Source organism: Asterias amurensis, chromosome 7 (genome assembly GCF_032118995.1).
Source record: "Asterias amurensis chromosome 7, ASM3211899v1".
NCBI lineage: Eukaryota > Metazoa > Echinodermata > Asteroidea > Forcipulatida > Asteriidae > Asterias > Asterias amurensis.
The window spans coordinates 15,457,693-15,480,795 of NC_092654.1; the positions used below are offsets into that span (position 1 = coordinate 15,457,693).

The 23,103-nt window shown below is 36.9% G+C and overlaps 1 protein-coding gene across 2 annotated transcripts in view; it reads right to left on the reverse strand.

Moving 5' to 3' along the window:
- LOC139940067 (uncharacterized) overlaps positions 1–23,103 on the reverse strand; it is a 67,827-nt gene that overhangs the window by 29,322 nt on the left and 15,402 nt on the right. The window contains exon 2 of one of the 2 annotated variants that reach the window (XM_071936300.1): positions 11,304–11,612. In XM_071936300.1, coding sequence (XP_071792401.1) covers positions 11,304–11,602 — 299 coding nt within the window. In that variant the 5' untranslated portion in view covers positions 11,603–11,612. Of the gene's footprint in view, positions 1–11,303; positions 11,684–23,103 lie in introns of those variants that run through there. The other variant, XM_071936299.1, reaches the window with a different exon arrangement.

Genomic DNA, 23,103 nt, shown 5'->3' on the forward strand with positions numbered 1-23,103 from the left:
ATTTAAGTAACCATAGTATTGAAGAAGATTAAAATTGCTTTATACAAATTTCCATGCAGTATAAAAATTCATTCAACTAGAGCGGCACTTAAAGGCAGTGGACACTATTGGTAATTACTCAAAGTACTTATTAACATAAAACCATTCTTGGTGACGAGTAATGGGGAGAGGTTGATGGTATAAAACATTGTGAGAAACGGCTCCCTCTGAAGTGACGTAGTTTTTGAGAAAGAAGTAATATCCACGAATTTGATTTCGAGACCTCAGATTTAGAACTTGAGGTCTCGAAATCAACCATCTAAACGCACACAACTTCGTGTGACAAGCGTGCTTTTTTCTTTCATTACTATCCCGCAACTTTGACGACCGATTGAGCTCAAATGTTCACAGGTTTGTTATTTTATACATATGTTGAGATACACCAAGTGAGAAGACTGGTCTTCGACAGTTACCAATTTAACACAAGCCTTAATCTTGTATCCCAGTTCTTTCTTCCTTCTGTGAGTGGTGCGCGCTGCCCAATTTAAATTGTCTGATCAGGTTTGGGTGAGCACACTCGAATTCTCTTATCATCCAATTGGCCTTTTATCGAATGCTGAGATGTAATAACTTCGATCCACACTCCCACGATTTGTTATGATAAGCAACACTGATGCCTTGCATATCAACATAATAGAAACCATGATTAGCTTCTGTAAAGAACCAGTTACAGGACACAGAAGGTCAGCTCCAATTTGCTACGGGAGTGTCTCCCTTCACAATACTCACCCGGTTTGATGTACTGAAATGAGGCTATCAAAGTAAATAATTTAACTTCGATGCCCCGAGGGGAAATACTTCATCATTTTTTTCTTAGGAGATATCACCGGGACTACATGTTCAAAATGAGACCAATTAAAGTAGTCAGTTTATTTTCAATCTCCTTTTGATAATATTTTCTTTTTAACGGCAATTTGGATGGGCGCACAAAAGAATGGTTTAAAGGAAAGGTACTGACTCTTAAAGTTGAGGGGCAGTAGTATAAAGCATTTATAGAAACATTTAATAGCATTTTGAAAAACATTAAATAGTATAAAGCTTTGTTAGAAACATTTCACTTCGAAGTAGTTTGGATATGTTAAAGGATAACAGCTGTTATGCCCCAAAAATCTGGGAAGGCAAGCGTTAGTGAGTAACGCTTCCCAGATTTTGTATTTGGAATATTCTTCCTGTGTGGAGATTTTATTCGCTCCGGATTTCCGACGATATCAGTCAAAAACGCGACCACCTTTTGAAATGAAATTTCCCGATGTTAGTTCTAAACTTTATATAGGATTAAAACAATTAAAGGCAGTGAACACTATTGGTAATTGTCAAAGACTAGCTTTCACAGTTAGTGTATCTCAACATATGCATAAAATAACAAACCTGTGAAAATTTGAGCTCAATCGGTCATCAAAGTTGCGAGATAATAATGAAAGAAGAAAGTTGTGTGCGTTTAGATGGTCGATTTCGAGACCTCAAGTTCTAAACTTGAGGTCTCGAAATCAAATTCGTGGAAAATTACTTCTTTCTCCAAAACTATGGCACTTCAGAGGGAGCTGTTTCTCACAATGTTTTATACCACCAAACCAACCTCTCCCCATTACTTGTCACTAAGAAAGGTTTTATGCTAATAATTATTTTGAGTAATTACCATTAGTGTCCACTGCCTTTAAACAGTTATAAGATACAAATAAAGTAAGATGCAATTGTGAAAAGGTTTCCTTACCTTCGGCTAATGTCAAATCTAAACAACAAAGGGCAAATTACCGTCTATTTTAGGTCTCAAATCATCGAAATGTTGTTTGGTATCCCAGCTATGACGCATGTTCCCATAATAGAGCCCAGGTCCCCTCGCGTGCAAATCTTACTATAGAAATGGAGCACTTGTGTGTATAAAAATAGAATGTTTGTAGCAAAACAGCAATTTAATTTAATTAAAAAAAAAAAAAATTGTATTATTTTCTCAAAATAATACTTATCAATATTAAGCTTTTTCGTTGATTTTATTGTAGTAGATTTTTAATGATATTCTCTTGTGGTTTCAATTAAGTTATCAGATCCAGGTCGGTTTTTCAGAAATCAATATTGAAAAGCTCGATAAGTCAAGGCCAAACTAATTTATGGGTCTTTTAAAAATAACTCCTGTTTTTTAATACTCAACGGAGCTGCAGCGGATCAGCGAAATTTAGATATTAGAGCGGGGGCTTCTAACGGCCTTAAAGACACTGGACACGTACAATAACTGTCAAAGGTTATAGTATTTTTACTTGGTGTATCCCTAAATATACATATTATGATAACAAATCTGTGAAAATGTAGACTCAATTGGTCGTCGAAGTTGCGAGAGAATGATGCATGAAAAAAAAAAACCCTCATCGCACAAGTTGTGTGATTTCAGATGACTTGAATTCGAGACCTCAGCTGAGGTTTCTTATTCAGTTCAAGTAATTATTTTAGTGAGAAATTACCTCTTTGTCAAAAACAACGTTACTTCAGAGGGGGACGTTTCTCACAATGTTGTATACTATCAACAGCTCTCCGTTGCTCGTTACCAAGTAAGTTTTTGTATGCTAAAAACTACTTTGAGTAATTACCAATAGTGTCCAGTGCCTTTAAGCCAGTTATTGCCAACCGAGGTTTGTGTGTGTGGCTATTAGAGATATCAGAATGTAACACACGGATGTTGGTGGGTGTTTGGGGTTTAAGTGAATTTTGCAGACTGTCTATACTTGGGAGTGATAATGTCTATGCAAGTGCACGGTTAGAACCCATTAGCTCCATGCTAGCGTTCTTGTCAAACTTCAAAATCACTTTCCGTTGGGAACCAAGAGGTACCGATTGATCGATGCTATGTCATGCGTATTTCTTTTCTTCAAAACTTCCCTCAAGTCATTGCGTCTTTCGTTTTAATTGAATATAGCCAAACTTAACGATGAACCCATCCGATTAGTCTTTATGCCCTATGCATTTAGACTGTTCGGAGACAAAGGTATCAGAATACAAAAGAGACATTCCTTAAGAAACGGTGAAGATGATACCTAGATAGGAGCAGTCCATGCATGTTGCTAGTAACAATATAAAGGCTAGAATTCTGGCACTTAGTACACTTCACTCTGTTTCCCTTGACCGATATATCTACCACGCAAGTGGGATAGGCTTTGTAGTAAATGTCTTTTATTATCGATTGAGGGATGCATTAGGGGCCGAAGTCTGATGGTTGAGGTATAGTGTCATCATATTAGATTCATGCTTTCCCAGATCAGTCAGTTCAATTACTGTCTTGTCATTCCGCGCCCTTCCTACAAATCCCCCCATCAAATACTTAAATATAGAATGACGGTTAAATATGGAATTCACCACAACCACAAAAGAGCTACGGTTGACTTTCAAATCATTCCACTCACGATTCATGTCATGGTGTGTGACTTTCTCTACCACACGGAACTTCTTTTCTTCTAGTTTTTGTGGCCACTATTGTCAGACAGTGGTTACTTATAATTATACAATTCTGATTACAAAGTATTGGCATAGACCTAGTTAATACTGCAGTACGAGTTATTATGTTTCGGTCTACACTGTTGAATTTGCTTTTAGTTTACCTTTTAGAGTTTTTCACTCACAATCAGCAATGTCATTACTGGAGACCATCCCAGTCTTTTCATTCAAAGAATTGCTATTATTTCCTTGTATACCAATTCCAGAAATGTCACTTCTTGACCTTCTATTGTTTTGAAGAGCCAGCAATCTTAATGAAGATCAGAATGAAGTAGTTGATGTTTGATCCTATATATAATTATATACATCCAAAATTGATGTCAGTCACAGCGAGAACTAATGTATGTTTGTATACGAGGTCGGGCCACACCTTTTGTCAACCGAAGGATGTGTTTTGCCTGCCTCTTTCTTTACCATCCTTTATACAATTACTGATCTGTGCATGGAAGGGGAATCAATTTTCTACCATAACGCAGTTGGACTGTCAGTAGCTTTCTGCCTGGTTTAACTTGACCGAGCCGAAACGTGATGGATATTAAGAAAGCTTTCTCTGTAGTCGTTAAGCGGGCACTTTTTCGCACTGCATCACAGATTAAATGATTTTTTTTGGAGCTTGTTCAGTTACCATGCAGTAAAAGACAGTGCAGTTCAATTTGTTTACATTAAAGGAAGTTACCATGTTATAAAGGAACGACATTGAAACGCGGTATTTTTTTTGTTAACCTGCAAAGCCCACTTTTTCGCACTGCATCACAGATAAAATGACTTTTTGAGCTTGTTCAGTGACCATACAGTAAAACACAGTGCAGTTCAATTTGTTTACATTAAAGGAAGTTACCATGTTATAAAGGAACGACATTGAAACGCGGTGTTTTTTTGTTAACCTGCAAAGCCCACTTTTTCGCACTGCATCACAGATAAAATGACTTTTTGAGCTTGTTCAGTGACCATACAGTAAAAGACGGTGCAGTTCCATTTGTTTACATTAAAGGAAGCGACCATGTCTTAAAGGAACGACATTGAAACGCGGTGGTTTTTTTTTTTTTACCTGCAAAACAAAACAGACCATCATTTTATACAAGTGCAGCTCAATTATTGTGTGTTCATTAATCAATACCATTAACAATTCAATAATGATTTACGAAATAAATTTGGGGTAGTTTGCACGTGAAAAAAAAGCAGGAGATGTTAATATTTGCCCGAAACTCTTGAGAACTAGGGCCCAATTGCATAGAGCATGTAAGGACAAAAGCTTGCTAATCACAGAAATAGGTTACCAGCGAAAATACCGTACATTTACCATTGGTGTGACTGGTACCTATAATTTTGGCTTAACAAAGGAAGTTGCTACGCAAAACTTTATGTTAAAGGCAGTGGACACTATTGGTTATTACTCAAAATAATTATGAGCATAAAACCTTACTTGGTGACGAGTAATGGGGAGAGGTTGATAGTAAAAAACATTGTGAGAAACGGCTCCCTCTGAAGTAATTTTCAACGAATTTGATATCAAGACCTCAGATTTAGAATTTGTGGTCTCGAAATCAACCATCTAAAAGCACACAACTTCGTGTGACTTTTTTTTCCTTTCTTTAATATTTCGCAACTTCGATGACCAATTGAGCTCAAATTTGAACAGGTTTGTTGTTTCATACATATGTTGAGATACACCAAAAGGGAGCAGACTGGTCTTTGACAATTACCAATAGTGTCTAGAGTCTTTAAACATCTTTGTGAAAATAAGACCAGATTCATTCAGCAAAAACAAATGAATCGGCCTGCTTCTCGGCAAATGTGCCTAAAGAAGGGAACACAGGGCATTTCACACGATAAAATTTACTAATGGCAAATTTCGAAGGCACTCTGTGGGAGAGGAAGAATTAAGAATTTAATGTCATAATCTTCCGAGAAAGCGGGTCTCGTGGGCCACTAAAGTGTTTCGTCTGCAAACGGTGAAGTGAAATAAGATATACCTGTCTGAGTGTGCCTGTGATGTGACAATGCCGTGGGTCGGAGAACAATGTCCAGCATACTGACACCTTGTCAATATCAAATGGACATGAGCGTTTGAAGTCCAACAAAATAATATATGAGACTCTTTTTTAAAACCGAAATACATCAATCATTTATCGCAGTATCACAGTTTAGTGTGACCGCAAAGTGATATCGTGTGCGGTAAAACAGTACTGTATTTTAGCACTGTTGTAATCAAATGTAGGTTGGGGATTTATTATTAACGTGTAACCCGCTAAAGATTCGTTCATTTAGAACAATTACATGTTTTGTACTTACTAAGAATAGAAAGAGAACCGGTTAATGTGCAATAAAGTCATAAACATGTTAGAAACCCCTTCGTTGTAACTTGCCTTAAAGAAAATAACATCTTCCTTTGTTTTTGTCCACTTATAAAAAGTATCACAATGAACAAACTGACAACAACGAAGATTACATCAAACTCTTAAAAAAAAACAATCCTAAACTAGCACACAATGCCCTTTCTTAATCATTATGCAGTGTTGTAGTTAAGTTTTTCTAGCCGCAGTGTCTTTACAACACCATATCATAAAAATCACCCCAAATTCAAACCATTTCTGCTCTATCATTCCCTTCACTTCTTCGGCACTTAACGCATGATTAATCCTAGTACCACCCTTTTCCCGCCAAAAGAAAGAAAGAAAAGCTTTTCGCCTGAAAACTTAGTTTACAAAGACAGCAAACCGAATGATTACTAATACACGGGAAAACATTACATTGCCTCGGGTATCTATGGTCAAATCCAGGTCTTAACCTAATAACAGTAGCAAGACAGTCGATACAAGTCAGTGTTGCATCAGTGCTTAACGTGTCATGCCTGGAGGGGGTGGGGTGTTAGGGTGGAGGGGTAGTTGACGACATAGCCTCCTTCACACAAGAGCAATTTAGCAAGGGTCCCTTGATAACTCGTAGCATGGTTGTAAAAATGTTACAAAATGTACCTCGTGTGAAAGGACAGCAATTCTTTTTTTGTCTTGCAAGATCTTGTTCCCCATTGCTACATTTGACAAACAAAGCTAAAATTAAGCAAGGGACCCCAGTTAAACTGCTGTCGTGTGAATAGCACTATACTTTATTCCTGGACATATCCAGGTTGTGTGTTCTCACAACCACAGTGTCCAATAGGTAATAGCGCATGCAGCCATTATTTATCCCCATCACAACTCATGCCTGTATGAATTTAAAATGTTCGACGAGAGAGATCCGGTCGAAAATATTGTTGTATCAAATGGGGATGGAAATCACCCTGTATACGTCATTACACATAGTCCTCTGTTGTGATAGGTGTTGGCCAATACGTGTAGAATAGTCACAACATATTCTGAAGCATATCTTATTCGAGAAGGTAGCTTGCTCTAAGAGTGACAAATAAATGATCAAAGTTAGGTTTTCTGGTGAAAGACGGTGCTATTTCCAGTGAGGTGGAACTAATGCCACCGTAACTGTGATCTTTTTTTGTTTAAAGGGAATGTATATAATAAATGTTGGTAATCACTCTTAAATAAAACATAAAGTTTTGGGTTAGTAGAAGTCTAAGCTTTCGATGGTGTCAGGCTTTTTGTAAACTATTTCAGTAATGTAAAAAGATATCATTGTTTTTGTCCCACAATTTGAATCTAAAAACGCTTCTTAGATAGTGTATTCCTACTTGGATTTTTGTTTCTGCGTGGAACATACTCGCTCTGGATTACAGGGTCTATGTAACTTTTGTAGGACAAAAAAACACAATGTCCACAGATTTACACTAAACTTACACAGTTTGAAGATAATGATAGTAGAAAGCTTCCCTGAAAATATTACGTGCTGAGGTGCTGTAGTTTTTGGGAAATGAGTAAAACAATGTCATGAAAATAATTTTCGTCTCGTGAGACGAAAATTATTTTAATCATTTAATAACGTATTTTCATGACATTGTTTTACTCATTTCTCAAAAACTACAGCACCTCAGTAAGTAAAATTTGAAGGGAAGCTTTCCACTATCATTATCTTTAAAACCTGTAAGTTTAATGTAAATCTATGCACATTTTGAAAAGGTACCCAAATCCTTTAACAGAATTGATTGGTTAAAAAAAAAAAAAAAAAAAAGTATACTTTGTCTTTGAGAATGTGTTTCATATTCTCAAAACATTGTGACGCATTAAAATATGTTTTATCTCCAAAATGAAAATTAGCTGCAATAAAAAGAAATACATTTATTCAAGGATCGTTACCTATCCCATTATCTTTTTTAACAAAATCGAAATGATGGTATGTTTTTAACTTTACAAATCCATTTAAGAACTTCCGATCCGGATAACTGTTCAATATTTTAATTTCGATTTCTTCTACTCCGAGCCCAACTCACATAATTATTGTCTTCCAACTATATTATTATTTTGAGTTGGGCCTTGCTTAATGATAAATGAGCATGTTGATGAATTACCAAACCAGTTGAGGGCATGCTTAAGGCCAATTTTAGGCCATAAACGAATCTTTAAACATTTAACTATTTATCTGTTGAAAACAAGTTAAATATTAAAATTCAATTTTTCAACGCCCCGTCTTAAATCCCAAATCATCTTCCACGTACTACCACTGTACGTGTCTGACTAAAATATGAATGATTCCACAATCTCGAAACGCCATGGCTCCTAAAATCTGAAAAACATTTTTGAATCGGGGCTTTGAAATAATTACGTTTGGCTGTTGGCGATCGCTCGATGCCTTATCTCATGGTGTTAACCGCTCGATAATTTTAGCGACCAGTTGTCTGTAGTTCGGCTGTACTGTATTTATCAAGCTGTTGAAACAATGCGTCTCTTGAATCGATGTTCTTGTTTTATAACCTTAAATGAAATCATCTTCATTCAGATCAGAAATTGAAGTTAATTGCAATAAGTGTATGTATATTGATTGTACACACTACGAGATACTACAGGAATGAGATTCTGTGAACCCAAATGGACAGAGGCGCTATTTGCTATTTAGGCTGGAGACCAAGGTGTCTTTCCTTTTTAACAATTTTTGTGGTGTAATGCGTACCTTAAAGGCAGTGGACACTATTGGTAATTACTCAAAATAATTATTGGCATAAAACCTTTCTTGGTGACGAGTTATGGAGAGAGGTTATAGGTATAAAACATTGTGAGAAACGGCTCCCTCTGAAGTGCCATAGTTTTCGAGAAAGAAGTAATTTCCCATGAATTTGATTTCGAGACCTCAGATTAAGAACTTGAGGTCTCGAAATCAACCATCTAAACGCACACAACTTCGTTGGACAAGGGTGTTTTTCTCTTTTATTATTATCTCGCAAGTTCGATGACCGATTGAGCTCAAATTTTCACAGGTTTGTTATTTTATTCATATGTTGAGATACACCAACTGTGAAGGCTAGTCTTTGACAATTACCAATAGTGTCCACTGCCTTTAATGTTTTATAATAATAAGTTGTTGGTACTGAGTGCCTCAATGGAAAGCAGTGCTTGGGCTGATTGGAGTTTACCCTCATTAGAGATGACGTACATAAATACATAAATTAGATTAGTATAGATATCACTTTGAGAACTTTGGAAATAGTATTTTAATACAAAATTGTGTGTATAAAAAATATTATGTATTACATCTGACTGTTGAAGTTGGTTGGATCGTATTAACATGTATCAGATTGTGTAACAAACAAGACAATTACAACTATCGTGCCATGCTGCTTGATTTTCCCCGTTTGCTTCTTCATTTGTGGTTTTGAGCATAATACTTCTCATTTGCATAATGTATCTCTGTCTTCTTGGGATCATACCGGTACTGCATATTTTCAAGTGATTGCTGATCGAACAATCAAAGATTTAAAAGAGAAACTTTGGCAGGGCTGAAATGTGAAATGTTAACTTTGTGACTTCATTTCAGTAAGCAACCCATTTGATGCAACAACAGATAAGTGATAGACAATGGCCGTAACAAAGCAAAATATTTGCTTTCTAAAATGGCGTTCATGCATAATTCCTGTTTCAACAATAGACATACCTCCACTCCCCCATCTTTCGCCGTAGGCACTCGATAATCTTGAACAAAAAACAACTTAATTTGACACTCCTTTATATTAAATTTTCAAAAAGATTCACCGTAAAAAAACATCTCACGAACAACATCCAATTCAGAAGTGCTTCATCAATTACGCAGGTTGGCATTTGACATTGCATAGTTTGTGTGTCATTGTCAATTATGACTATTGTCAGAATGTTTGTATTTCACGAAATCATTGTATCCTGCGGTTCATTCACACATGAAATTTGATTTCAACCAAAAGTCGATTGCCGTCTGTTATTACAAAAGGTGACCTTTCCAATAGTCAAAGCAAAAGTCTGTGACCACTTGAACAGCGCACCTAAACGTGTAACATTCCAGCTAAGCTTACATAAGATCAGCTCATATTATTCAAAATCCGACGGCTTATTTTACAAGAAAAGACTCTTAACTTGCAACAGAAATCTGGGAAAAAAAAGAGGGCACACAGGGTACGAAGCTACGCAATACAAGGGGAATTTCATTCAAGTTTTGACCAGTAGTGCGTGGTTTTCAGAAATTTATAAATCCATAATGAAGCTTTAAACGTCTAGTTTCAAAATCCGAAATTTAATTGTCACAATTATGGTAGTCAAAGGTGTGCCGCGGATTAAGCTTTACATAATATGTCTTTTAGCCGGTAGAGCGCTGGCATTTTAATCCTGAGGTCGCAGGTTCAGTTTGAGTCAGTTTTGACTTTGTTCACCCCAAATTTTAAATAAACTTATCGAGTCAGTTTTCCATCCGGCTTATTTATCGATAACAAATATTAATAATATTATTATTATTATTAACAAAGACTGACTTTTATATACTTTGGCATGGCAATTTAAATACATTTCACAATGAACTAATGAATTTTGTGCATTCATTACAGCAGTTTCCGAATATTAGTTATGCGAACAAAATGACAAACACTCTTTTTGGGGGATAAAAATGTGTACCAGTATTTTACAAAGACTCAGTATTTAGCGTCTTCTGACACTGAAGCTGTTAAAGTTTGCATACTGAACTAGTCGTTAAATATAGCCAGTGAGTGCACTTTGTTTCATAAGACTATACCCACAAATGAACATTCACTTTATTGTAGAGGACTCGCGAACTTGCGAAGAAGTTGCTGTTTGAGCATTTTGACCGTACAGCCCCCAGAGGTGGCGCTACACAGTGGATGGAAGTGTCGGCACAGTGGATGGAAGTATCGGCACGACAGGTGGCAAACGGGTAGCTTTCGTCGCGCTTATTTGGCAGGGACAGGCTTAATGATAAAACGGCAGATTGCTAATTGCTGGTGTAATTATTGACCAATTGAATCATTCTTAATCAAAAAGAGATGATTGTTGAGCATGAATTTGTCTTATTGCTGCACGTTGGTACCTTAACCAGGAGCTACCACAGAGATCATTCAAAAAATTTTGAAGAAGATCTGGGTGGTTTCACAAAGAGTTACTCGTCTTAACTTGAGTTAGGACGAGTCATACACCCATAAAGAGTCATATGACTGGTTCTAAAGGACTACCTTTGTCAAATTGATCACAGGTCCATGCTATATTGGACAAATCATGCTGTATAGAGTGAATTTAAGACCGCTGATTCTTAAACTACAATTATTGAAACTTTGTCCCCTTAGCTTGTTCTGAAAAGATGACAATTATGGTAACTTTTGAGTCGAAGTCTTTGTGGATGGAAAATGGAGTGGAAACGTGCTAACTTACCGGTCGTCATCTGGTTGCCGGTCAACCCAGGGTTGGGGCTGTTGCGTTCTTCGCTGCTGGTTTTGTTGTTGCGTCTCCTGTTCTTGCGTCAGGAGATAAGAAGTGTCGTCTGCTTTTCGTTTTCCCATTGTAAGTGCGTTCAACTCCCCGCACAAGTAAGACTTATACGGGCAGTTGCAACCTGGTGGGATGTCATGACACGTTCCCCTGCAGCAGGCATTGGCCGCTGCCGTCGACGAACAGGTGAAGTACCCGATAACAACTACTGTCTGTATTACGAAAAGAGTGGTCGTCCGCATCCTGTAGCTCCTGTGTAGAAAGAAAGTTTCCGATAATGCTGGTTATTCATACCCCCTTATGAGAACTCTATCAGCCCTGCCGTCCAGTGTGCGGCAAAATGATGTTACTATCTTTTACTGGCGGAAGCGCGCCACCTTACACTCAAACCAGATACGTCACGTCAGTCAGCGAATCCGCGGCTCAAACCAATTCAAGCGTAGGGGTGGATATTTTGTCTCCCCCACCAACCCAAGGCTTTATTAATTGTTTCTTTTCTCCCTAGAGACCCATAGCCCACTGTTGGCTTCTTCTTCGTCTTCTTGAAGTATACATCAACAGTCAATCCTCCTTGTTGAAAGGATCTGCCGTCATAACCCACGCCTAGTTATTAAAATCGCACCAAGATGACTCTGTCTGACTGGCAATGACGTCGTCCTGTTCCGAATTTACATGAATGATTTCAAATTTACATACTTGTGTTCACCGGGAAATGGTATTGTGGCAGCTACAAATTTAGATGTACTTGCTGATTTACCTTTTTATGAAATCGTGATGCTTATTGTTGCATGAGAACTACACAAATATTTGTAATATATGTTTGTATAGGTATGTGATGTGATATAGTTCTCTATTAGTCCATGGCAATATATTTTGTTAACTACATAATTGAATTTGATTTACGTCATAGATTTTACGCTTGAAAATTTTATTTTCTAAACTTCCTGTATCATATGATGATATCGACATTTGGACGTATAACAGTTTCTTTTACGTACGTATGTAAAGACCTATTTGACCGCCAAAATCTCCTGTTGGTTGCAAAACGTTTCCATTGGCAGGAAATCTACTTCTAAATTAGCGTTGTTTACACACAGACCAAATGATACATAAACAAGATAAGTCCGTCGACGTGGTTGAACAAATTTAATGAAATATTAATTTAATATGATTTGAAACTGTGCAGATAAGAGTAGGCTATAACTAGGTGAGGTCTGCATTTTGCACCACGGCTTTTTGATTTTTGTTTCTAGCTGCTTCAAACTACTTACCAAGAAAAAATGACATGGTATAAACAAATAGTGTATGGTCTGACGTTTCGACGCCAATAGTGCATTGCGATAAATAGATGCCTTGTTTGTGTTCATTACGGATGAACTTCACATGACGTCATTGGCCACCGTATACATTGATGTAAAACAATAGACGGGTGCATGCGTGTAACGCGCTGGATGCACACGACTCTCAGCCAACGAACATCCCTTCACTCGTGCACGTTTGACAACCGATGGCTGCTAGTGCGATGGGTCTATTATTAAAGATGTCTCATAACGTATCTTTAATAAAGGCACTGGACGCTATTGTCAGTTACTCAAAATAACTGTTAGCAAACAAATGACTTGGTAAAGAGCTATAGAGAGCTGTTGATAGTATTAAAAATAACATTGTAAGAAACGGCTCCCTCTGCGAAGTAATCGACTAAAACATTTTATTATGCATCTGAAAGCGCACAAAGTAAAGCAACAAAGGTGTTTTTTCTTTCATTATTTTCTTGCAACTTCAATGACCAAATGAGCACAGACTTTCACAGATTTGTTGTTATACTATGTTGAGATACACCAACATGAGAGTAATACAATACAATACAATACAATAATCTTTATTAGATCCCAAAAAGGGTAATTACTGGGCCCAATTTCATAGAGCTGCTTAAGCAAAAAATTTTGCTTAAGCAAAAAATTCATTGCTTAGTTAAATCAGATTACCGGCCAAGACTCCACTCAATTGTTATGCTTAGTAAACAACAGCTAAATACTAGTCAAAAGCAATGTATATGGCATGACATTTTGGCCAGTAACATGTGTAAAATAAGCGAGCTATTTTCGTGCTTAAGCAAATTTTTTGCTTAAGCAGCTCTATGAAATTGGCCCCAGGTATTTGACATTAGCTGGTATTTGACATTTGCCTAACGTGTCCAGTGCCTTTTGGGTCCAACTAAATGAGTATGTCGTTGAAATGAAGATAAATCAACAGCAACAGCTCATGATGTGGTGAGAAAAGGGTAAATCATGATACTAATGGAGTTATATGCAGTTGCTGAATGAAGCCTTATGACCAATATACACACTATTGATAGAGAGAGGAGTCTAACTAGATCTGGTTCGCATAATTATTACTACGAACTAGCTGGAAGTGTTCATGTTGGTTTTGCAATGTAAGTAATTCGGGTGTCTGTATCCAGTAGATGTGAAAGTGAAAATTAACCACATGGACTTACTTGCAACGCATAATGATTGAATAGGTCTATAAGAAAGTCAAAGCATTAGTGTTGATAAGGAAAGGCTTGCGGTGAGCATTTAGCTTTAAACACAACATTCCAATTAAGTCATCGATTACTTTTTTGGTTCTTTATTTTAAAATGATGACAATTGACCATTGATTAAAAAACATGAACATTGCTTCCTGTATTGCCTTAAACATAGCCATAGGCTGCAGAGACTAGTGTTTAGCTAAAAATGACATAGCAAACTGGAGATTTTGAGTTGGCGTATGCTTAAATATCATATAAAATCAATCTTTAAAATTGGGAGTTTCAAAGTGGAAAAGAAACATGAGCATGAAGACATCTCGCTCCAAATAGTAACAGCATTAATAAAATATCCCATCAGTTGAAACGGGAGCACGTTAAACCTTTGCTCAAAGTATCCTCGTCCTATAAATAAATATTCCATCCAAGTAGAAAAGCCTAATCAGCTATGTCAACACATTTTCCTCGATGCTTTGCTGTGGCTACTATATACACCGGGAATAGCTCACAAACACAGGGAGGCTTTGGCGTGTACATGCCCCAGCTTAGACCACATATTGATTCCATTTTTAATATTAGCTTATTCTTTTCCCACCTACGAGTGAAGGCAATATAAAGACGTTCGTCTTATTATTAAGTGAGAACCCGATACAACAATAACGACGGCAGTGTTTGCACTATCTCATAGGATACGGAATTTAGGCGTTCATTTTGAGACATAGGTCTATACACGACGTGACAAATCTCATCCCTTAAATTCAACTGAATCTATATTCGACTCGTTTCTGGTTTTGATGACGATCATGTTTCACGGGAAGTTAGCCTTTTTTCAAAATGAGAATGTTTTCAAAGCAAATGTTTAAATTGAAAAATTCCGGACTTCAATGTGAATACAATAATGAAATAGACCGCGTCAATAACCGTCAAAATGTGAAGTTGAAAAAGATCATCGCAATGTTTAGTCGATGTTATTAGATTCTCCTTCTCTACTTGAGGGGAGTTAGAATGTTCAGTCAGGGAGGTGCTTGTTGAAGGGTGGGGGGTGGGGGGTGAAGTGATCTTCAAAAAGGAAAAACATATCACTTTGCTACTTGCAAATAACTTGTCCTGGATTTGTTTAACATAATACTATTTTAAGGTTATTTGGTAAACATATTGTCCAGTTGGACAGTTTAAATATGATTGTTTGATAACAATGTATTGAATGACTTTGTCATTATTAAGTCCCGTCAATTTTATATCACTAAAACCCCGTCAGTTTCCCTTGTAGTAAATTACTTAATAATGTATAAACTGCCCACTGAAGTTGTTAACTAATTAGATTGTATTTATTGATGATATGAAATATCATAAGGATATTTTAGTTTATGTTGCATGTTTGTTTGGGAGATAAATAGTTTGTTATAGAGTGCAATAAATAGTTTGTTATAGTAGTTATATAAACAGTAGTGAATTGCTTATGATATCCATGTTATATGCAGGGTAATATAGCGTACGAGATGTATGTTACATGCAGGGTCAATGGCGTAAAATATAGTTTGATAGTAGTTATAGTATTAGTATTGACTTGCTTACTTATATGCAGGGTCAATAGCGTAAGATATAGTTTGTTTATAGTTGTAACAGTACTTGCTTATGAGATGTATGTTATATGCAGGGTCAATAGCGTAAGATATAGTTTAATAGTAGTTATAATAGTGACTTGCTTGATGCATGTTATATGCAGGGTCAATAGCGTAAGATATAGTTTGATATTCGTTATAATAGTGACTTGTTTGATGCATGTTATATGCAGGGTCAATACCGTAAGATATAGTTTGATAGTAGTTATAATAGTGACTTGTTTGATGCATGTAATATGTAGGTCAATAGCGTAAGATATGGTTTGATAGTAGTTATAATAGTAGCGACTTGCTTACGAGATGCATGTTATATGTAGGGTCAATAGCGTAAGATATAGTTTGATTATAGTTATAGTAGTGACTTGCTTGATGCATGTTATATGTAGGGCAATAGCGTAAGATATAGTTTGATATTAGTTATAATAGTGACTTGCTTGATGCATGTTATATGCAGGGTCAATAGCGTAAAATATAGATTGATAGTAGTTATAATAGTGACTTGTTTGATGCATGTTATATGTAGGTCAATAGCGTAAGATATGGTTTGATAGTAGTTATAATAGTAGTAGTGACTTGCTTATGAGATGCATGTTATATGCAGGGTCAATAGATTAGCCTCCAGGGGTGAAACTGATGCTGACATTTAGTCCAGAAATTGAGATTTAATTTTTTCCTCCATATAATAAACCAGGGACAGGTTCCAGTAATTTGTGCGGCTACACGTGTATTACGCAGCAGTGCTAATGTAATTATTGCGTGCGTCTGTAAGTCATATAATCCACGCACTGGCCAGTTCCGATTTTTGTTCCCCCCATATAATTTCCATGCTGTGTTATAAATCACTCCAGGGCAGACCAGCATATTATTTCATCACTCCATACATCAGAAGCGAACTTTAAGCTCAAATCGAAGCGATTGGGACTACTTGAAGACACTTGACAACTTGAATCACGTCTAAACTGATAAAAAATATCACAAAAAAACCTCATCATTTTCAAAAGGCTATTTCTTTTGAGCATCGCGAAGCAATAACAAGCCTTCAGAAAGCTGACATTGTGTGATTATAAGAGACTAATAAAGAAATGAATGACAGAGGCTGGAAGGGAAGCATAGGTCACTATGGCACTACAGGCAACAACGAGACCTCCTTGCCAAACTCTGAGTCGATATGTCCAGTAGTTATCATTGACAGTGACACTTATACACATTGTTAAACACTATCCACCCTTAAACGTCGATATTCTCCGGACATATCTTACGGTATGATGGGCTGAGTGAGCTCGCCTTGTGAACCAGCATACAACATCTAAGAAAATGTTATCTCATTTACTCAGTTTTATTTTATTTTATTGCATACAGATATGCCTGACGTTCTGGCCCTAATTATAGCAAGGAGAGTATTTTTAGCCTTGTTTCGAGAAAGACCCCTGCTAGGGTTGAGACGTCAGTCCATTATCTATTTTTATTATTTATATCATATTATGTCCTTTTAAAAGTTTGCAACAGCTATAAATCTATTTCCTGGTTTCATGTTATTATTGCTATTTGGTCTATTACTATAAATACAGTTCTTAGAACGAGCAATGATTTTGGCTATTTTTATTACTCGCCCGAGGAATCAGTTAGCGAGTCAATGAATCCCACACATTATGTGAATTTCCACTCTTGTGTCACGTTCGTAAGGCAAAATGGGTTCAGCGACGTAAAGAGCAACTTTTTTTATATTAGGCAGTTGTCATAATGACATCATGAGCCCAAATCATAGACATTTGATAAATATTTGTCTCTTCTGCGTAACGAAATAGGGTACGCAGGAAACAAAGAGTTTATAACTCTTAGGCCTACGGAGGCGATGTCCTCTACAGTACGACTGTTATATGGTTAGTTTTGTATTCCTTTTATTGACTTAAAATGATAGACTATAAAGGCCTAATGGGGTTATATCAGGGCAAACCATTGGGGCAATAAAATTGTAAGAAAATGACAGTTGGTATTAATAGGCTTGGATTCACGTCGCATCAACATGCATCTTCTATGTGATTTATCACTGTCATAATAGTGAAGCTTTGTAACAGGTGGGACTTTGTAACAGAGTACTCTATAAAGTAAAATGAACTCAAGTCCTGTTAGCCTCGTCGTGGTAACAAGGGTGTGGGTTCGAATCCCGGTCATGACACTTAAGGTGTGCTTCAACAAGACGTTTCTTGCTTCTCAAACCCCGGGAGTAAATGGGTACCTGTATGGGTGGATATTAGTGACTTCAGTATTGAGCTACCTATATAGGCACCCCGTTCTGAGGACGGTGCTGCATACTCCTAAGGAGTTGAGGTCGTTTTAGGAATAAGTGTTACTTGAAGCTATGGTTTATGACAAATCTCTTTTGGGAGGAGTGGTGGCTCAAACGAACCGGTGTGGTATACACATAGGAATGGTTTTAAGAGTGTGAGGTGATAATACTGTAAGGCAGCCTGGGGACTACAATTGACTTGACTTGGAAAATGCTTTTAAAATACTTTATTACGAAATTACATGCTTAAAACTCACACATTAACAGTGAATTTTGTTAACAACAGCAATCCAAGCAATAATCCAAGTGGGTATCGATAATTGAGAGGATTTATCCATCCAACAAAGAAACGAAAGCCACGAAAAAACAACCTCAAAGCAACAACAAAAACGCGTCGGCTTGTATTCTGTTATGTCTGAACTTGGGTTTCCCATCATCAGCCGCTTGTGGGTTTAAAGCAGTGATTGTCCTGTCTAGATTTAATTTAAAAAACGACCAATTAACCCAGAAAAGGCCGCTATAAATGACATGTAACCCTAAACAGTCATATGAAATTATTCTCCTTTAACCTAAGGGGATTATAATTGATATGTGGAATTGCAGAGCATTACTCTCTGGAGACACATAAACACCGTATACTATGGGTCCAGTAACGGTTATTAAAGGACACGAATCTACATAATGCAAAGTGACAAAGAACTTTCTCACACTATAGTCTTCAACGGATACAGTCTGCTCAGATTTTTCTCTCTGTACTTTAGTAATTTTTAAGAGCAAAGAAGACTAGCTGGCAATACATTTAATCATTCTATACTATGTCATGATATTGATAAAGTTATCTGATGTGTCAAATAATACACCCCACCCCCCACCCCCCTATGTTAAAGTTCTGTTTCTAGCTTTAGTGTTGCATTCCTACAGTGTAGGTTTTATTTTATTTTTGGTTTGTTAAATTTGACGGACATGTTTGAAAAGTTCTGATTTATTTGACGTCATTTCTTTGATTTGTAGATTGATTCAATTGTTTTGTGTTTTCTAGAGAACAAATGCAAGCATGTTTATTTTTTTCCCATTATGCAATTTATGTCAAACATTTATGCTATTGTTGTTTTCCTTCTTTGGTATAAAATACAAACTTTTGTTTACCTAATAAAAAAAAATAAAATAAAAGCATACAAGTTGAATAAATTCAACACAAAAGAGCCAACCACACTTCCCCCCCCCCAAAAAAAAAAAGGAAAAAAAAAGAGAAGAAAAAAAAAAAAAGAAAGAACAAATAATTGTAATTAACAATAAATAATTAATTATAAGAAAAATAATTAATTGCCACCAAGTGTGAACATATAAACGCTTATGTCGTTTGTGCTGTTTGTGTGGAGTCGCAGACAATCAATCTTTAATCTCCATCCTAGATACTTTGAATTCAAGGAAGTCCCGAAAATGAACTTTAACAAACCAGTCTGAGCAACCGAGCAACTCCCTTGCGGATTCTAAAGTTGAAAAGAATACTTTAAGATTGTTTCCTTCCCCCTTCTTTCGGGACAAGAGAATTAAGTGCCATTGGTCTGGATTTCCCCACTGGAGAGGCAGTCGCCACAACAACCGAATTACGAGGCATCGTCTTCCAACCAACCCGGCTAGAAGTATTTAAAGGGACACCTTGACTTGGATCGGTTGAGTTGGTCCAAGAAAAGCGTTTGAAACAGTTTTGTTATAAAATGCATCGTTAGAAAGACGTTTTAAAAGTAGTACTTAATTATGTTCCACACAAATGTGCCTCAAAATTGCATGGTTGTCCATAGACTTCGTGAATTCATACGGCACGCCATTTTGTGGAGCCACAATTGTGACTCCATATAAACATCTTTATAACCATCGATTTCATAACAAACGGTTTCAAAAGCTTTCACGGAGCAACTCAACCGATCCAAGTCAATGTGTCCCTTTAATTCAAGATTGAAGTCACGTAGAAAACCCTTTGTGCTTTTTAAGGTGTCAATTTGAAAAATTGGATTTTGCTTTTAGGGATATGGAGGGTTCGTTCAGAGAAATTCAGACAGACCAGTTTGACTGGATTCCCTTGAAGTTTTTATATTGGTTTGGCATTAAAAAAATCATATCTCTAGTATTGGACCAATGAAACAGTATAACACTTTGTGAGACACAGCTCCCTCTGATATAACGAAGTTTTTGAGAAAGAGGTAATTTCTCACTCAAGTATTAAAATACTTCAGACCTGAAGCCTTAGTATAATATGAAAGCACATACATTTGTGAGACAAGTTTTTTTTTCTTCCTTCCATTATCCTCTCTTACAATGACCATTTGATTGTATGCACCATATGCTGGGATACATCAAGTGAGAATCTCTTGGTCGTTGGCAATTGCACAATTGCCCAAGGTGTCCAGTGCCTGTAAAATTCATACACCTTTAACTTAAATTTTCTCTGAAACATAAGCTTACTTGGGTCTTGTATCTATAGATCACTTCCAACTTGACATATAAACGAAAGACAAACGTCAACACTAAATCCACACCATTCAAATTTAAAATTCAAATTTTTCATCGACATGAGACTCGTATAAACTCAAAAAGAACATGACATTTTAAAAACTACAATAAGAACATCAACATTGTGTACAGTGGTCACAAATTACTGCTCGCACGACTTGCAATAACGAGAGTTACATACGTCTCCAGGGACTTTCAACGCACTTTAAGTCAGAAAATGCGTCATAGCTAGGTGTGAACATGAAACCTTCCCAAGTCTCGTGTATATTACATTCTTATGAGTGATTTCATTGATTTTTGTTTATACACAAGAATGAAGACAGACTAGCCCCTTTCTAGGTATTCTAGGCTTGAATACCCAACAGTGCCAGTAATTGCAAATAAAATGTATGCACATGCCGTTCAATGTGTATTGTGCCGCGGGTCATGTGTGACAAGTGCGAGTTGGAGTGACGTCATGAGATTGCAACTACTATAAATCAGTCTTGATGTTTGATTGTTCAAACAGGCTCATTTAAACCGTTTAATTGACATCTGTACTTATGTTGGTTCAATCGGTAGAGGAAACATCACTCATTTCTTAAGAAAACAAGTAGTCATTTAAAGCGAAGAATATTATGTAAACTTTATCATCAGCGCCCGCGTAATTCAAATGAAACCCGATACCACGTGCTTTTTATGTCAGTTTTGCAAACGGTGGGGTGCCTTTTTACTACCAACAGTTGTCCAACAACGCATTCTTTTAGGGTCATTGACACTGCAAAACATAATGATTTTCAAAAAGTAACCGGGCCAAACAAATATAATAAAATTAATTTGCCTAATCTCCCGATTCGTTTAATTGTAAATAGATAAAATTCAGTAGTTATAGCAAATACGTCAAAGGATTTATTTAAATTGTTTAATTTTATTTATTTGTTGATAAGACAAAGTATCATAATATTTCATTTTGGACATTATTATACACACCACTTTTTTTAACAAAAAGTATATTTTGCTCTACTTTATTACATTCTAGCAGACCTATGGATATACTTAATTACTTTGAGAGCAACGTTTGCTTCATTAGTTTAGAATTTAATATTTTTGAGATCGGATAAATTGCCTTAACGCAACATTGTACAAAATACAGAACCTCAGTTTGGGCCGTTGGCTTATTGTATACATTTGAGCAGACATTAAATACAATTCATAAATACCTCAGACAGTTTCGCTATTTCTGTTGGTGGAGAGCGCGTCACGTGGGTGTGGATAAACCTTTGTTTATGACCAGTAAAAAGTGTTGAAACATGGGCGTGACACGCGAGCTTGCACCTGTTCTTAAAGACAGTTTCTTCAATCCTATTGGTAGAGAGCAACAGCTGAAACAGTTGTGCCACATCACGCGATACGCGGGACGCGCACAACATTCCCTTATAAGGAGTTGTTTACCCGAGGGCGGCGGAGGGCTTTATCATTTCATAGCTGGAGGGGTGTTGTGTTGAAAGAAATCATTGAACAATTATGATTTTTAACCCGCCGAGGCCTGGTTCTTGATAATTTACCTCGACTTCGTCTCGGTAAAATTATCAAGAACCAGGCCTCGTTGGGATTAAACCACATAGTTGAAAACCTCTTCACCACACATTGATTCCCTTATTATAAGAATACCTGGAAACAAAATATAATATCGTGTGTGGGTGGGTGCATTGCAGCCCAAACCCTCCGCTGGACAACCCTATACAAATATCTTACACCTCTGTATAAAAAAAAACAAAAAAAACAAAAACAAAACAAAAACAGAAGATTCAATCAGTAGAAGTGTTCGATGAGAATGGTTCTAATATCCTTTGTTTGAAAGAAATCCGATGATGCTCTGTGGAAAGTCGGTCGTTTTTCGCCCGTGCCACGTTTCATCCATTCTGAGAACGCCTATACAGATATTTGAGCAAGATGTCACCCTCTCAGTTACCACCAAAAATACCACATCTACCAAACTCGAGACCACAAAATGGACAAACAATTTTAACCGTTTTTAGTTTATTCTGGGAGAAATCAATATCCGCTTTTTTCGAACCTGTTATAAGTCCCTGTAAGTCATAAGCCATGGGTTTTCAGTTAATCCAAGAGATTGTTGTACCTGCGTAAAGGAAATTGCTTTTACATTCTGAACTGGACGCGTAAGGCTCGGTCGCTTGAGGGTAAGGCGAGCATCTTCAGGGATTCCTGTAGAGACATGTTTATAAATATTGCATTGCAGAACACAGGTCTGCACTGATGGCGGTACGTATATCAATCGTCTCGGGTAACCGCGTCTCCTTTTCATGTTTTCACAATAGCTCTTCTGGGAAGGTCTGGGGGAAGGGGGGGGGGGGTGAATCAAAACCTTTTGTATCCACGTGGTCAAGGAGAGGACTTGGGTTTCATCTTTGTTTGTGTAGTTCAGGACTTGAGATGAGGTTTAATTATAGTGCCGTTGTCTCCCTGAGTAGTTGTTGGCCGGTGACTCGGGGGTTTTGCCGAAACTAAAATGAGTTTTAGCATCAGCGTTTTTGTTTTTATAAAGGGCATGGAGCATAGTCGATCACGTCCACCCAACCAGTATCGAGGGACTTCTTTTATACAGATAGCCTCATGTCTGGAACTTGCCACATCTTGTATGTAGTCTTCATTCTAGTCAGCCTTAGTACATGTGTTTGTGTGCTAGAAGAAACGGTTTTCTAAAGAAAGACTCATTTAATTGACGTACTGTATAAGAAACCTACTATTGACAGTTATGTTGCTACTTGTAAAGCATGTATGTCCATATCACCGGGA